The 14,082-nt window shown below is 48.5% G+C and overlaps 7 protein-coding genes across 19 annotated transcripts; 3 read left to right on the forward strand and 4 right to left on the reverse strand.

Annotated features, from left to right (window-relative positions):
• The first annotated feature begins 1,044 nt into the window (after positions 1 to 1,044).
• Positions 1,045 to 2,194, forward strand: bug (thioredoxin domain-containing protein bug). The gene is made up of 2 exons (XM_020945498.2): positions 1,045 to 1,163; positions 1,225 to 2,194. The coding sequence occupies exons 1-2, from the start codon at positions 1,136 to 1,138 to the stop codon at positions 2,085 to 2,087; spliced, it is 891 nt and encodes a 296-aa protein (XP_020801157.1). The 5' UTR covers positions 1,045 to 1,135; the 3' UTR covers positions 2,088 to 2,194.
• Mlf (myeloid leukemia factor) lies at positions 2,138 to 6,326 on the reverse strand. Of its 12 annotated transcripts, none has more exons than XR_015270503.1 (7): positions 6,145 to 6,326; positions 5,323 to 5,543; positions 4,720 to 5,263; positions 4,384 to 4,534; positions 3,906 to 4,136; positions 3,274 to 3,574; positions 2,138 to 2,857 (listed from the first exon to the last, which is right to left on the reverse strand). XR_015270503.1 is itself a non-coding variant. In XM_020945493.2 (5 exons), exons 1-5 carry the CDS (start codon positions 6,201 to 6,203, stop codon positions 2,713 to 2,715), a joined length of 1,200 nt encoding a protein of 399 aa, XP_020801152.2. In that variant the 5' UTR covers positions 6,204 to 6,326; the 3' UTR covers positions 2,138 to 2,712. The 12 variants fall into 12 exon arrangements, 4 of the variants coding, with proteins under 4 accessions (XP_020801152.2, XP_020801153.2, XP_020801155.2 ...); XR_015270501.1 differs by lacking the exon at positions 6,145 to 6,326 and adding an exon at positions 5,596 to 5,754; XR_002319338.2 differs by lacking the exon at positions 4,384 to 4,534.
• Nup54 (nuclear pore complex protein Nup54) lies at positions 6,226 to 9,058 on the forward strand. Its single transcript, XM_020945491.2, has 6 exons — positions 6,226 to 6,366; positions 6,496 to 6,610; positions 7,006 to 7,551; positions 7,617 to 7,983; positions 8,044 to 8,605; positions 8,668 to 9,058. The coding sequence occupies exons 1-6, from the start codon at positions 6,322 to 6,324 to the stop codon at positions 9,007 to 9,009; spliced, it is 1,977 nt and encodes a 658-aa protein (XP_020801150.2). The 5' UTR covers positions 6,226 to 6,321; the 3' UTR covers positions 9,010 to 9,058.
• On the reverse strand, positions 6,408 to 6,988 carry LOC110178365 (uncharacterized). Its single transcript, XM_020945501.2, has 2 exons — positions 6,794 to 6,988; positions 6,408 to 6,728 (listed from the first exon to the last, which is right to left on the reverse strand). The coding sequence occupies exons 1-2, from the start codon at positions 6,868 to 6,870 to the stop codon at positions 6,620 to 6,622; spliced, it is 186 nt and encodes a 61-aa protein (XP_020801160.1). The 5' UTR covers positions 6,871 to 6,988; the 3' UTR covers positions 6,408 to 6,619.
• LOC110178364 (uncharacterized) lies at positions 8,938 to 10,583 on the forward strand. Of its 2 annotated transcripts, none has more exons than XM_020945500.2 (2): positions 8,938 to 9,048; positions 9,778 to 10,583. In XM_020945500.2, the coding sequence occupies exons 1-2, from the start codon at positions 9,043 to 9,045 to the stop codon at positions 10,486 to 10,488; spliced, it is 717 nt and encodes a 238-aa protein (XP_020801159.2). In that variant the 5' UTR covers positions 8,938 to 9,042; the 3' UTR covers positions 10,489 to 10,583. The 2 variants fall into 2 exon arrangements, with proteins under 2 accessions (XP_020801159.2, XP_020801158.2); XM_020945499.2 differs by lacking the exon at positions 8,938 to 9,048 and adding an exon at positions 9,173 to 9,722.
• Positions 10,499 to 12,001, reverse strand: Dera (deoxyribose-phosphate aldolase). Its single transcript, XM_020945497.2, has 3 exons — positions 11,710 to 12,001; positions 11,057 to 11,640; positions 10,499 to 11,000 (listed from the first exon to the last, which is right to left on the reverse strand). Exons 1-3 carry the CDS (start codon positions 11,741 to 11,743, stop codon positions 10,581 to 10,583), a joined length of 1,038 nt encoding a protein of 345 aa, XP_020801156.2. The 5' UTR covers positions 11,744 to 12,001; the 3' UTR covers positions 10,499 to 10,580.
• On the reverse strand, positions 11,984 to 13,906 carry LOC110178360 (putative ATPase N2B). The gene is made up of 4 exons (XM_020945492.2): positions 13,330 to 13,906; positions 12,664 to 13,266; positions 12,339 to 12,599; positions 11,984 to 12,280 (listed from the first exon to the last, which is right to left on the reverse strand). Exons 1-4 carry the CDS (start codon positions 13,732 to 13,734, stop codon positions 12,158 to 12,160), a joined length of 1,392 nt encoding a protein of 463 aa, XP_020801151.1. The 5' UTR covers positions 13,735 to 13,906; the 3' UTR covers positions 11,984 to 12,157.
• Positions 13,907 to 14,082: the final 176 nt, after the last annotated feature.

Raw genomic sequence — 14,082 nt, forward strand, 5'->3', positions numbered from 1 at the left:
GTATGAATGTTTGTGTGCATGTTCGACGAAGAATATTTAATAAAAGGTTATTTAAACTTAATGGTAGGACGTATGTATGCAAATGGAATAAACGGCACTGCAGATCTGAACATTTTAATTCATTATACATTAGTGAGAGTATATAGAAGACTAGCTGCAAATTTTTATTTAGATAGGTTTAAATATGAGGGTTTAGTTTGCTTATAATTGAAGACACAGACAAATGGACATGGCTAGATAGATTCGGATGTTGATGCTGACCAAGAATATATATATTTTATATGGTCGGAAATAATGTATTCACTGCGTTTCAAATTTTTGACCTGAAATCATATTACAAGGCAAGGGCATTGAAGCACTAGATTTGAGAAGTAAATTTTCGAAATAACATTTAATAGTCTGCCCAATCAATGATATCGTTATTCTAAGCAATTTGGTAGATGTTTCATCGAAATCCGTTCAGTAGTTTTGGAGAAATTAACATTTGAATTAGTAATTTATGTACTAAGGAGGCATGACTATGCACCCCTGGTATCCAACTGCAATAAATGAAAAGGCGGAATTTCTCATTAACGACTGAACGGATTTTAATGAAACATATATCAAAATGTTCAGAACTGCGATGCCGTTTATAGGACAGTCTTCCTTTTGCATAGGTTTAACCATAAAGTTTAAATCAAGTTTTCTTGGTTTTAGGCAGGCAGGGCTGCGGGATATACTTTTATTTCGCCGGTACATTAATGGAAATAAATGAAAAATTTGGGTTTTCTTATGAACGGCTGAACGGATTTTGATAAAACATGGATCAAAATGTTCAAAATTGCGATCCCTTTAATGGTATCTTTATTTTGCATAAGTTATTCATTAAAGTTAAAATCAAATTGACTTAATCTTAGGCAGACAGTGCTGCCAGATAAATTTATTCTCCGCAGGAACATTTATGGGAATAAATGAAAAAGTGATGTTTTCTCTTGAACGACTGAAAGGATTTTGATGAAACATTTACCAAAATGCTGGCAAAATGAGGGACATAATCATTCATAATCAACGCTAATTCATAAAAAGATTCGTCGGTATTATTTGCCTTCCCCAGTACAGCCATACTATTTACTCAGCTGTTCAGTCCAACGACAAAATGCTTAAAATTTTTTTGTTATTGTTTGGTAAGGGATTTTTTACTACATTTTTAATAATTAAACAACTAAGATTTCCCCATCCTAACAGTCTTGAGTGCTGGTCGAGCCCAGGCGGAGCTTTCTGGCCTGCTAAGCGCCCTCCACTACTTTGGTCTCTACTCAAACGGCACGGGGGAATCTTTGGGCATTTCCCGTGGCCAGTGCCATTACAGCTTCGAGACGTTCGCCCTGCTAGAGGAGCGCCACACTTGCGCGCCGGACGATGAACACATCCAGCACCTGACCCAGCTGCCCCCGGTGCGGAAGCCACCTATTCTGATCAAATGCCTACAGCCGGAGAATGTAACGGATGCCGAACCCGGATTGCTAATGATGCACAGTGCTAAGGAGATTGTGGGCCTGCTGAAGCCTGTCGGTAATGCCACCAAGCGCCACGAGCCGGGTAGCTGCGTCGTCGTGCACTTCTGCACGGCCTCCAGCTTGGAATGTGCTCGAGTGGCTCCCGTGATGAACCTGCTGCCGCATCTGTTTCCCACCCTGCCCATAGCCTATGTAGACGCCTATGAGTTTGGACGCTTCAATGCCGAGTTTGGGATCGTATCGCTGCCCACACTGATGATCTTCCACCAGGGCAGGCCGCTCATCAAGTATGATCCTTCGTGGTCAGACTCGGAGAAACGTAGCTTTGCTCGCTTCATTATGCGACACACGAACGTAAAGACAGTGGATCCACAGAGCATCCACCCGAGCATATTTAATCGAACACGCAGCGAGCCACTATCCAATGTGCCGGTGGTCCAAACGGACTACTATCTGGGTCTGTCCTGGGCCTTTATCCTAGCCTGTTTGGCCAACTACCTCCGGCAGACGGTGTTCTGGAAGCAGTTGGTAGAGATGGTACAGCGCAACTGGCGGGAGTCGGAGGAGACACAAATGGAGATGGTGGACTAGTCTGGGAGGAGGTATTAGCTTAGTTTAGGTAGTAAAACACTCGGACACACTTCGGGATTCACTAATATAATGTAATTATCGTTTAATTAAATTCACATCAACATTTACTTAAGCCTTATGAATTACATGTAATTGGGATTGGATTGGATTAATCATAGTTGGTTGTTGAGTGGAGCCTTTACCTCGGTTGCCTCCCATTTTACACGGGATCTCCAACCGAGTCACTCCAATGTAAAGCTTAAAACAAAATCTAAAAACTGGAAAATTAACCAATATTAATTTGAACTTATTATTAGGGTCTCATTTCGCTGCCCATTTCATTTTCATTATCGATTCAATTTTGATTTGGCGAGGAGGTGCAAACAGTTGTTTTGGAAAGTGTCTTGGTTGGTGTTGAACAGTCACATTCGTTTTTGTATATTGTGTAGTTTGTGTGTGTATGTGTGTTATCCTGCATCCTGCGTGGTCATCAAGGTAACGAATTTATCAAATGCCCACGCAGGATCAACTCGCGGAAAAGTCAAAATTTTTTGCGCTTTTATGCCATAAAATAAGGATCCATCTGGAACTGGACCAATGCTTGCTTCCCAAAGTGTTTAAGTGTGTATGTTTGTGGACGCCGCCACTAGTGCTTCTTGGTACGCTTGGTTGCTTTAACGGTGGCCACCTCTGGATCCTCCTCTGTATACTTGTGTTGCTGGTGCTTCATGCCGCGTTGCTGGCGCCGTGAATGGGCAGAGCCATGTGGGGCATAGGGATGTGGGTGTATGCTGGTCATGGAACAAAAAGAATACTCATTAGTCATGGCTATAAATCAACAGATAGACAGAACTCAAAAGGATAGACAAAGATAATCATTCGTACACAGGCCAATTCAAACGCAAGTTGATAATTTAATGACAGAGGGAGGAGGAGGAGCAATGGGTTAATGATGATAATGGATGGGTGAAATGAGCAAGCGGATGCTGATGATCGTAGGTCGTAGGATTATAGTCGTAGTGGAGCTTAGTCGCAGCAGCAACAGCAACAGCAGCAGCAGCAATGTTAGAATTTTGTTAAGCGTCGTCGATGGCCAATTAAACGTCGCAGTGCCAGTCGCAGGGAATTCGTTTCGCGGTTTACGGATTAAATGCAGACAGATAGAGATAGATGTGTGTGTGTGAGAGTGGGAGTGTTTCGGCCTTACACGTAGTAGCTTTCGTAGATGCTGTTGTTGTAACGCAGTTCTTGTGGCGAACGATGAGGAGGCGTAGCGGAGTGGAACGCAGCGGCGCCGCCTTTCGGTTAGTAGAGTGTGGTGCATGTGGTTACGTCGAGGCCCGCCGTGAGCCGTGTTCTTGGTTCATGTCGTTGTTTTAGATTACATATATGATTTATATATTTATCAGGATAAGCATATACTTTTCGTTCTGATTTATCGTGTTTTTTTTTTTGGTTCTCAATCGCTCTACTTGCGATAGTGCCGCGAATTATATAGACGCCAATCTCTGCATAAATCGATAGGTATAAGATGTTGGTTGGATGGAGAAGAGAAGAGAGAGCGAGAAGTCGTTAATACACTTGGTTAAATGGTATATAAACAAGAGCAAATCTTTGCAGCCAAAAAAGGGTGTTAATTGGTAACCTTTAGGCCTCAATATGAAGCCTTCAAACGGACCACAAATCCTTGGAATTAAGCTTCGGCTGTTGCCGAAGTCTAAAGCCTGATTGGGTTAGGTATTTTCGTAAGCAGTTTTTGGAGTGCATGATGAACGAAGCTTGTTTTAGTCATGAAACCGGAACATAACGTAGTCTATCGAGGCTGTCAACTGAACAAACCTTGGCGAGGCGACGAAACTGTGACTGCCGCTGGACACCGTGGCCAGCGGCGAGGACGGTGGGGTGCGCAGTGGTCGGCGGGGCGTGGCCAGGCCATGCTGGCCATGACCATTTCGCAGATACGAGCGACGTGAGCTCACATAGTTGTTATTGTTGTTGTTGTGGCCGTTGGTTAGATCGTAGATTGCTGGCGAAGATGTTGCTGCTGCTACTGTTGGTGCTGGTTCGCTGCTGCTTTTCATAGTCGTAGTGTTGTCGTTGTATGGAATCGAGTCGAAGAAAAGTTTAGAAAAGATTACAACAATCGGTTTTTTGGGAGAGAGAGAGAGAGTTCGGAGGCAATACTAGCTGCTTCAGTGTCCCAGTTCTTGAGTGAAGGGTGAGATCATGGCGAGCGAAGAGAAGAGGGGGGATTCGGTGGGCAAAACGAAAACGGAACAAACGAAAGAACCTGAGCTGGACTCAGTGTGCCGCCTACCTCTGTGCCGGGCAATTATATATGATTTCGATTCGATTCGTTTCGTTTGGAACGCAGTTGGGAATGTAATTAGCAGAAATTTATATTGCTGATTGCTCAGATAGTTAGTAAAATATATACTGTGTATGTACTTTAGATTTAGTAATTATATCTGCAAGTAAATACAAACGTTTCAATTTAGCAACAGTGTCTCTGGCTGCGGAGGGGGAGGGATAGGGGTTAGTTGTGGGAGATCTCACGGGTTTCTTTACTATTTCGGCTAATGCTCCTACACAATCACGCGAAACAGGAACAGGAACCCTCCCCCCAACTGGATGAGGATCGGTTGGCACTCACCTGCTGCTGTTGTGTGGACCCGCTGGTGCTGAGGGCAAGTGTCGGCCGGCGACAGAGCGCATTGGCAGCGGCTGCTGCTCCTGGATCACACAATCATCGTCTTCGTCGTCATCCTCAACCGGCTCTATGGTCAGTGTGGAGGTTTGGGCCGCCGGACGGGCGGGCATAATGGCCTGCATTCCGCTGCTGCCACGATGGCGCGGCTGCACAATTCCGCGCGTGGCACGAGATGTGAATTCGCGATCAAACTGCTCGGCCTCCTCCTCCCCCAGATTGATAAATTCCTGGCGCTCCTCAAGCTGGCCCGAGCGCATGTCCTGCTCCTTCTCAATAATGTGCGCACGCTCGCCAATGTGGTGTCCAATGGCCATCTTCTTGACGCCCGTGCGAGAGTCCTGAACCGTCTTGCGGGTCTCACGCACACCGCCTGGTCCTGTCTTGGTGCTGGTGCTGGCCTGGTAGATTTGCGGGCGGCCATCAGGGCCCGAGGACATGGTCATTACGGTGCTCTGGCAGTACGAGGCTCCCGGATTGGCGCCAATATCTAAAATAACTCCCTGTTAAAGGCATGATTTTCTGGGAGCAGAGCAGCGGAATACTCACCAGCATTCAGCAAGCGATTAAAGTTGGGCATCATCGGCATGCCGAAGAGTCCCATGGCTGGCATGGCCGGCATTTGGGGGCGTTCCATCAGGGCGCTCTGCTGGAAGCCCGGATCGAAGGGCGAAGCCTGCATAAAGGGGTCCGGCATGAAGGAGCTCATCAGACGGTTCATCGAACGCATCTGCATGTTCATGGCGTTCATGGTGTGATTCATGTGGTTGCTGTGGGCGAGGAAGGCGTTAGTTACTGGAATAATACTCAGCAAACTATTACTTAAAATCCATATCAGATGTATTGAGTTTCTGGTTTGATGTATTACTACGTTTTGTTCCCTTACGATTGTCCCTAATAATAGTTACTTCAACCCACAAAACCCAAAACACAAAGAAAGCGAGTTTGTTGATAAAAGAACCGCCTGCTACGGACCTGTTTTTTTTGCGACCACAAAACCCGATTAGCTGTGCCTTGGAACTGGGGAGCCCAGGAAATAGCTGCATTTCCCTGCTGCGGTCACCCAATTCAAATTATCGATTATTACGTCTTCTCTTCACGCATGCTGCACACACACACACACTCGTGCACATGGTATATGCCGATTTTAGGAAGCGTAGCCTCTTTTAAATCGGCTTTAACTAGCTTCAATGCTTAAATCCTGCCCAGAGCTGGGGTTTCACCACCTTTTGCAATTGTTAGCCTCCTCCACGCCCCCAAGAGAGGCGTCAGCAGAGGTGCTCATGCACATACACGTATGGAAATCAATGGGGCTTCTGAAGGAGCGCCAGCAGAAATTCTTTTCGTTTTCATACTTCCGTCACTACTTACTTCATCAGGCCGAGATCGTCGTCAAAGTCACCACCCATCAACGCTCCGAAAAGTGACATTTTTACAAATTATTTGCTAGCTTGTAGATGTTTTATGAGATTTTCAGTTTTCCGTAGAGTAGAATTTTCACGATTTTTCCATTTGCGTGTGACCGCTTCGCAAAGGCTCTAAAATACCATGGGACGCTGCAGAAGAAGGCGAGGGCTGGAGACAAATAACGATGTAGGTATTTTTTAGTTATTCAGATGCAGGCACACTGTCACTCTCTTTTTACAAAAAAGCGCCAAAATTTTTACGTTTATTAGGATTAAGACTAGTTTTATTATATTAAATCCACAATTTTGTGAATAGGCCTTGTGGAACGGCGACAGCAATCGTCCGACAACAATTCAAGTCCAAAATTCCAGCAGCATGTCCTTTTTCGGAGCCAACACATCGCTGGGAGCCACGAGCACGCCGGCCAAAAGTAAGTATCTTAAGCCCTCTTTTCAAGGTATCTGTGCGGTCCTTGGCCGCTTGCCGGCGGCTGCAGAAGCTTTTTGGCATCCTGCAGGCTGTGGATGCGAATGTCCTTGGGATCGATGCTGCAGTATACATAGATTTGAGTTTTTGCAATCCGGTTAAGAAGCTGCAGCTAGAGAAAGCTCACCCCTTCTGCCGGATCACGTAGGCTACGTAGCCGATGAAGCCCAAAACCAGAAACAAGAGTACAAGAAGCACAGCCATTCCACGATCAGGGTCCGAAACAAACTAATGCCAGACTTCGGCTCAATCACTGATAAGATCCCGCAGGGCGGAAGCTGAGTTACCAAATCACTGACCCCTTTTTTGTTTGTTTCCTTATCTCCCCTCGCTCTACAGCTGGCGGCCTCTTTGGTTCTTCTTTCGGGGCAGCGGCCACCGGTCAACCAGCGCCCGCTTTCGGAACGCCGGCCACAGCGGCGCCGGCCTTTGGTACCCAGACATCGACACCGGCCTTTGGCGGCGGTACAGCCTTTGGAGCAGCCACCAGTGCTGCGCCCGCTTTCGGTGCTGCGACCGCCACACCTGCTTTCGGAGCTGCAGCAGCTGCACCTGCTTTTGGTGCCACCGCCTCGCCCTTTGGCAGTGCTCCGGCCTTTGGGGCTGCGACCACAACAACGGTGACCACGGGGCTCGGTGGCGGTGCATTTAGTGGATTTGGCTCATCTCCGGCACCGAGTCAGACGAGTTTGTTTGGTGCTCCGGCGACCAGTGCTGCGCCACCGGCTTTTAGTGGTTTCGGCCAGCCGGCAGCGACGAGTGTGGCGCCTGCAAGTGGATTTGCAGGCTTTGGAACGACAACAACATCGACGCCAGCTTTCGGGGGCTTCGGCACCGCCACCAGCCAGCCGTCCACTGGTTTTGGCGGCGGTGTTTTCGGATCCAGTGAGTGGAAAATTATCCAATTACCCATTGTGCTTGTATTCCTAACCTGGTTCACGTTATTACAGCCTTTGGAAAGCCAGCAACTACGACAGTGACTCCGGGCTTTGGAGGATTCGGGGGGACAAACTTTATGCTCGGTCAGCCGCAGCAGCAGCCGGCGCCCATTTCCGCTGACGAGGCATTTGCCCAGGCCATCCTCAATGTGTCTATTTTCGGTGACGAACGGGATAATATCATTGCAAAATGGAATTACCTGCAGGCCATGTGGGGTACCGGCAAGCTCTTCTACTCGCAGAGTGCAGCACCCGTGGATATCACACCGGAGAACTATCTGTGCCGCTTTAAGGCTATTGGTTACAGCCGGATGCCGGGGAAGGACAACAAACTTGGTCTGGTGGCCCTGAAGTTTGATAGGGAGCTCTCAGCTATCAAGTAGGTTGCGTAGATACAGTGTATAGTTGCATCCTATTAATCCTTTAATAATCTTTCCAGGCCCCACCAACAGCAGGTTATTCAGACACTCCACAGCCTGTTTGGCAGCAAGCCCAATATGCTTGTCCACATTGATTCCATCAAGGAGGTCGATAACAAGAAGTGCCAGATGGTTATCTATGTGGAGGAGAAGTTGCAGCATGCGCCTAACGAGAGCAAGCGAATACTGGCCACCGAGCTAAGCACCTACCTAAACCAGGCATCGCTGAAGACACAACTTAATAATCTGGGGATTGTGGAAGCATTGGCCCTTGTCCTGCCCGATGAAGATCAACTGAAAGAGTATCTAGAGAATCCGCCACGCGGCGTGGACCCGCGCATGTGGCGTCAGGCGAACTTCGACAATCCCGACCCCCGCCAGTTCATACCCGTGCCCATGATCGGCTTCAATGACCTAAAGTGGCGCGTCAAATGCCAGGAACATGAAACGGATACCCATGCGCTGTACATGAAGAAGGTAGAGACAGAACTGACTGAACTGCGGCAACGTCACTCTACAGCCACAGCAACGATACTCGAGCATAAACGAAAGCTGGCTGAACTGAGTCACCGTATACTCCGAGTAAGGATATAAACCATACCATAAGGAGTTATATTTTACTAATTATTGTACTCCATTCCCAGATAATTGTGAAGCAGGAATGTAGCCGCAAGGTGGGCACTTCGCTCACACCCGAGGAGGAGGCCATGCGCACCAAGCTTCAGAACATGCAGGCAGTTGTCTCTGCTCCCACTCAATTCAAGGGTCGCCTTAGCGAGCTGCTCTCCCAGATGCGCATGCAACAGAATCAATTCGCTGGCAACGGTGGAGCGGAGTATGCAATTGGCAAAGAGGCGGAGGATGAGTGGAACCACTTTCTGGCCATGCAGCAGAGTGCCATGGAGGTGCTGAATGAAACGGTCAAGAAGGACTCAAAGGCGTTAGATGTCATTATCAAGGGACTACCCGAACTGCAGCAGTCCTGAGGATCCGATTTGTTGAATAAACCACCCAGAGAGATGTATGTAAGTTGAACCACGATTTTCTATGACCGGGGAGGAGAGATGCCAAGTCAACGAACACGTTGTGGCCGTTACACTTTTTCCATTTAGCATTTCCTGCCGTTTTGAACTTGCACTTTTACGGCAGGCAATGGGTTCGAAACAATCGAAACGGGTTCACACATTCGGCGGCCCCATTGCTGCGGAAATAATTGTGCTGTGGGTCAATGCACTTGCACTCCGCGCTCGACTTTTCCCTGGCCACCGCCTGAAATTGGCCAGGCTCTCGGACTCGGACTCATTATGAGTGACAAACGGTTCGTCGTCGCTGGCAGTTCCAGTTTGTTCAACTCCGCCGCCAACCGATCGCTGTTACATTAACATTATTATGCGCTCTGGCGTGTGCATATATGTGCAGGTCGTCTAGTTTGTCTCGTTACATATTTATTTTCTTCGTGTGGGAAACTCGTTTTCTCCTGGGCTGGCTGGTTTGTTGTTAGCTATTGAGACTTCCGAGCTTCCGTTTGGAGCACACGGGGCGCCACTATAAATGATTTGGCCAGCTCCAAGGAGGCCTTACTTCGTGTGAGATCTCTGAAAGTGAAGGTGGTCAATCCAGAGGCATCTATGTCCAGTGGAAAGTGATTTATTGCCTAACAAAAACAAAGAAAGAAAGCGACATGAGTGGTCTAGTTGTTGTGAGTCTCGGAATCGCATGTCGGGAAGTCGGAATTAATTCTCCCATCCTTGCAGCTGCTACTCTGTGCCTTTTGCTGCAGTGTGGCCGCCAAGCCGCCGGCAGCTCGGCGGGCGCAACTGCATGACGACGTCCAGCTCATCCATCCGCACATCATCAGCATTGAGCGTTTGGAACACCTGCTGCGGCGTGCTGGTGAAATCTTTGGTCCCACCTTGGAGGAGGATTCCATGGCGGAGGCCAGTAGCCAAGTGGAGGAGCAAGTGCAGCCCCAGCAGCGCATGCTGCCGCCCACGGAGCAGCCCTACAACTTCTATCTGCCGCTCTACGATTATGTGGAGCCCAAACTGGATGAGAAAAGTAGAAGGCTCGAGAAGATTGCTCCGCCGCCGCAGAAGATGGAGCACAACTACTATGCGGACAAGCCAAAGAAGAAGCCAAAGAAGTTCAACGCAGCCACTAAGCACATCAACCTCAACCTGAAGTGGCTGAACACCTACGAGAAGGCCATGGGTGGAGCGACGGCGCCCAAGGCCATCTATCTGGAGCAGGACGAGCGAAACCGCATCAACTTTGATGACTCCTTCTTCGCCGTGGATATGCAGGTGAAGATGCCTGATAACCAGCCACATAGGGAGGCTGGAGCGCCGTCCGCTGAGCTCCTGCAGCACGGTGAAGAGCAAGCAGAGGAAGATCTAATGGCGGCTCCTGCGCAGCTGGCCTACAACTACAAGGCGCCCGTCCAAGACGCACATCATCGCCTATAAAAGGGGGTTCTTTGGTTGTTTTGTTTATAGGTTTTAGTCAGTTGTAAAAAATGCTACAATATATGGTACTCCGCGTGAGTGATGGCTAAGGCTCACTTCGCTTCCTTTTTCTTGCGCAGCTCTTTACAAAACGCCTCGGCCGCAGCAATTTCCGGGGGAGGCTGCACATTCTTAGTCTGCTCCTCCGCCTCCATCTTGACCACACCTTCGCGAACTATGCGCTCTATGTCGTCCAGCAGACCGGAGGCGCCAAAGCGGAATCTCTCTCGGCGTAGCCAGCTAATTCCAAGGGTCTCATTGACCAGCGTCATCCAGGCGATGGCATCGCGCACTGTTCTCACTCCGCCGGCCGGCTTTAGGCCGACAATCTGGCAGGTGCGACGTTTGAACTCCTGAATGGCGAATATCATGACCAGGCCTACGGGTAGGGTGGCGTTCACCGTCTCCTTGCCGGTGGAGGTCTTGATGAAATCCGCTCCAGCCAACATGCAAACCATGGCTGCTTTGTAGACCTTTAAATAGAGAGTAGTTATAGCTTTTTGAAAGGATTAAGAACGCTTAATCTTACGTTCTCCATTGTGCCCAGCTCTCCGATGGCCAGAATGGTCTTCAGATGCGCCTTCTGTCCGCAGGCGCTCCGCATGAGCACCACCTCGTTGTACAGAGCCTCCCAGTCTCCCACCAGAGCCAATTGTCGGTTGATCACTATATCAATCTCGGTGGCTCCAGCCAAGATGGCATGGCTAATTTCCTGCAGACGCGTCTGCAGTCCATACTGTCCTGTGGGAAAGCCCGTGGCCACTGCGGCAATGGCCACCTTGTCTAGCATATCGTATTGCTGCAGCGTCTGATAGGCATCCTTCACCCGGGCGGGGTAAACACAAACGGCGGCCGTATGCATGTCCGGGATGAGGGACCGATCGAAGAACTTATCAAACAGCTGAGGCTCGAAGGGATAGCAGGCACGGAGGCACAGACGACGCACATTGGCCGCCGTATCATCCCCGGCCAGGGTGGTCAGATCGGTGAGCATGAGAGCGCGCAGGGCCCAGGCGACCTCGTTTACCCCGGTCACATGGCACCGCTGTGACACCGTCATGGCGATCTCCTCGATCTGTCGCAACGAGATGTTGACCACCAGCAGCGAGGGATCTGCGGTTATCAAGATACATACATATATTCGTCAAATATAGATTTATTTTTGGCACTTAGGGAACTTACCATATGGCAGGGTCTTATTTACTTCCATTTCCATGTTTATGCTGCCTCTTGTCCACCCAAAGATACACTAACCAAACGATCTTGACCTTCTAATCTTCTTTCGATCCAACCTCAACCAGAAACATAAATCTTATCAATGCGTGAGCGTTGCCAGATGGCGCGATTAACTGATAATTTAAGTGGCAAACGAAACCGTGACTAGATCACCGCAGTGAGTCAAACTTGTGACTTGTCGTTCAGTAAATGTTTAAATAAATTAAAAATCCTGGCTAACTTTGTTTATTAAATTTATTGCTTTAATACTTTTAAAAGGCACCTATGTATATGCAGCATAGGCGGTTATTAAGTAACAAGAAATTTCAATTTAAAAACTCCACGGCACCGAGGTAGACTAAATAATTTATATGCGCTAATTTAACTACTATTGCTTGTTGATGATATGGAGGTTTCATCGTTGCTTGGCCCACTGCTCCCAGTATTCCCGCTTCTGCATCTCGTACAGACGCGATAGTGTGCGATCGAAAGCGAAGAGCTCCTCCTCTCCGGTGAAGAAGCTTGACTTGGAACCAGACTGAAAGCATCAAAAATTAGGGGGATTCCCACCGAAAAGGAATGCATATCGTACTCACCCCATGATCCAGTTTCAAGTCGTCCATTAGCGCCCGATCAGAGTCGGAAAGGGCGCCAGAACCACTTGAAAAACTAAACAGTTTTTCCAGCGGCGTATCCGCCGATATAACCACGCGAACACGGTTATTGTACAGCGTATCTATCAGCGTTATGAAGCGTCGCATCTGGGATTTGACATCCAGGGTGAGCTGGGGCACATCTCGGATGAGAACGGTGTGGAAAAATTGTCCTATCTGTAAGTAATCGCTGCCAGCCAGCGGCTAAACAGGAAAACAAGTACACAATTAGTCAGATACCTTTCGGTTATCTTATTCACTTGCTTACGCGATCACAGAGCTCCCCAAAGCTGCTGTCCAACACCTGTCCACAGGTGCGGCTGAACGTCAGATCTCTGCCAAAGTGCGTGATAGTCCGTGGTCGAATGATGTCGTTCTCCTCGGCGCACAGAATCTTAAACATGCGGTTCATGCTAGCGTCTGCGTCTGTTTGACCCTTGACGAAGTAGTTCGTGTCGCCGGATTGTGCTATCCGTCGGTAGTCAATCGAATCCAGCTGGTAAGCCTTGCAGCGTTTTTGCAGCAGCGCGATGAAGGGCAGGAAGTTTGTCCTTTGCAGGCCATTCTTGTACAGATCCTCGGGATGTCGATTGCTGGTGGCCACCACGACAATGCCGTGACGGAAAAGGTGCGTAAAAAGGCGCTTCAACACCATGGCATCGGCAATGTCCGTCACCTGAAACTCGTCGAAGCAGATAAGCCAGGACTCGCGGGCAATCATATCAGCCACCGGTCTCGTAGGATCAAATGGAGCGGGCTTTTCAGAATTGAAGGCCCGACTGACAGGTCCTTGACTCTGCTTAACCTCATGGATGCGGGTGTGCACGTTGTTCATGAAGGCAGTGAAGTGAACGCGCTGTTTCCGGTCGATCTGAAAACCAAAAAGCTGGTTATTTTCCGCTTCTTCATGAAATTCAATTTCCTGTCTATTCACATGAGTGCAGCAATCAAAAAACAAGTCCATTAACGTTGTCTTGCCCACACCCACGCTGCCGTAGAGGTAAAGTCCCTGTGGGGCATGGCTGCCAGCGTTGGGATCGTTATCATCCTCCTCCTCGGTGGCTTGCTTGCCGAAAAGACGACTAAAGAAGCCACCGCCGCCTCCACCGCCGCTCGTTCTGTAGCCATCCGGTCTGTACTTTTGGATCTTGTGGTACAGGGCATCCAGTTGCTTCATGGTTTGAAACTGCCTGTCATCAGTCATTAGCTGGCCGGAACTGACGCGTGCCTGGTATTCCTTCAGCGGTGCGTTTGCGCTCATGTGGCAAACAGGTGCCCATAGCAGCAAGGGTTTCTGCTGCGAGCAACGGACGACGACCCTGAGCTGGTAGACAAACATCGTGGGGCAGGACAACTAACGCTTCTTTCGGAGATGTCGTTCCTCGTCAACTTAACATTACATAAAACTATAGATACTTCCGCGTTTCGTCCGCCAATTTTGATTGTTGGCCGTGAAAATTTCAAACAGCTGATATACGGCCAGTCAGCTGTTTCACAAGAATGGCCAGACTGATGGATTTTTACGAAGTAGGGCAAGTTGTCAGTAGACCGTTGCAATTAAAAATTTGTAAATAAATTTAAATTAATTTTACTGATTAAAATAGGTTTAATAGAATGCAGTTAATACTTGTCAAATTTGTCATAACTTAATGATAGTGAAACCAGATTTCACTAGCAGTATTTCCTT

The sequence above is a fragment of the Drosophila serrata genome, unplaced genomic scaffold, assembly GCF_035046125.1.
Source record: "Drosophila serrata isolate PLE 108 unplaced genomic scaffold, ASM3504612v1 contig_184, whole genome shotgun sequence".
Lineage (NCBI taxonomy): Eukaryota > Metazoa > Arthropoda > Insecta > Diptera > Drosophilidae > Drosophila > Drosophila serrata.

Bases quoted from the DNA above. Each gene is read 5' to 3' on its own strand.
- bug (XM_020945498.2), top strand. From the start codon at position 1,136: ATGCTTAAAATTTTTTTGTTATTGTTTG. The intron at 1,164-1,224 runs GTAAGGGATTTT...CCATCCTAACAG, and splicing joins AATTTTTTTGTTATTGTTTG to TCTTGAGTGCTGGTCGAGCC.
- Mlf (XM_020945493.2), bottom strand. From the start codon at position 6,203: ATGTCACTTTTCGGAGCGTTGATGGGTGGTGACTTTGACGACGATCTC. The intron at 5,544-6,144 runs GTAAGTAGTGAC...CCTCGCCCACAG, and splicing joins GACGATCTCGGCCTGATGAA to CAACCACATGAATCACACCA. The intron at 5,264-5,322 runs GTGAGTATTCCG...GAGTTATTTTAG, and splicing joins TAATCGCTTGCTGAATGCTG to ATATTGGCGCCAATCCGGGA.
- Nup54 (XM_020945491.2), top strand. From the start codon at position 6,322: ATGGGACGCTGCAGAAGAAGGCGAGGGCTGGAGACAAATAACGAT. The intron at 6,367-6,495 runs GTAGGTATTTTT...TTTTGTGAATAG, and splicing joins GGCTGGAGACAAATAACGAT to GCCTTGTGGAACGGCGACAG. The intron at 7,984-8,043 runs GTAGGTTGCGTA...TAATCTTTCCAG, and splicing joins AGGGAGCTCTCAGCTATCAA to GCCCCACCAACAGCAGGTTA.
- LOC110178365 (XM_020945501.2), bottom strand. From the start codon at position 6,870: ATGGCTGTGCTTCTTGTACTCTTGTTTCTGGTTTTGGGCTTCATCGGC. The intron at 6,729-6,793 runs GTGAGCTTTCTC...TGTATACTGCAG, and splicing joins TACGTGATCCGGCAGAAGGG to CATCGATCCCAAGGACATTC.
- Dera (XM_020945497.2), bottom strand. From the start codon at position 11,743: ATGGAAATGGAAGTAAATAAGACCCTGCCATATG. The intron at 11,641-11,709 runs GTAAGTTCCCTA...TGATAACCGCAG, and splicing joins AAATAAGACCCTGCCATATG to ATCCCTCGCTGCTGGTGGTC. The intron at 11,001-11,056 runs GTAAGATTAAGC...CTCTATTTAAAG, and splicing joins AGCTGGGCACAATGGAGAAC to GTCTACAAAGCAGCCATGGT.
- LOC110178360 (XM_020945492.2), bottom strand. From the start codon at position 13,734: ATGTTTGTCTACCAGCTCAGGGTCGTCGTCCGTTGCTCGCAGCAGAAA. The intron at 13,267-13,329 runs GTGAATAGACAG...TTTGGTTTTCAG, and splicing joins TTTTTGATTGCTGCACTCAT to ATCGACCGGAAACAGCGCGT. The intron at 12,281-12,338 runs GTGAGTACGATA...TGATGCTTTCAG, and splicing joins ACTTGAAACTGGATCATGGG to TCTGGTTCCAAGTCAAGCTT.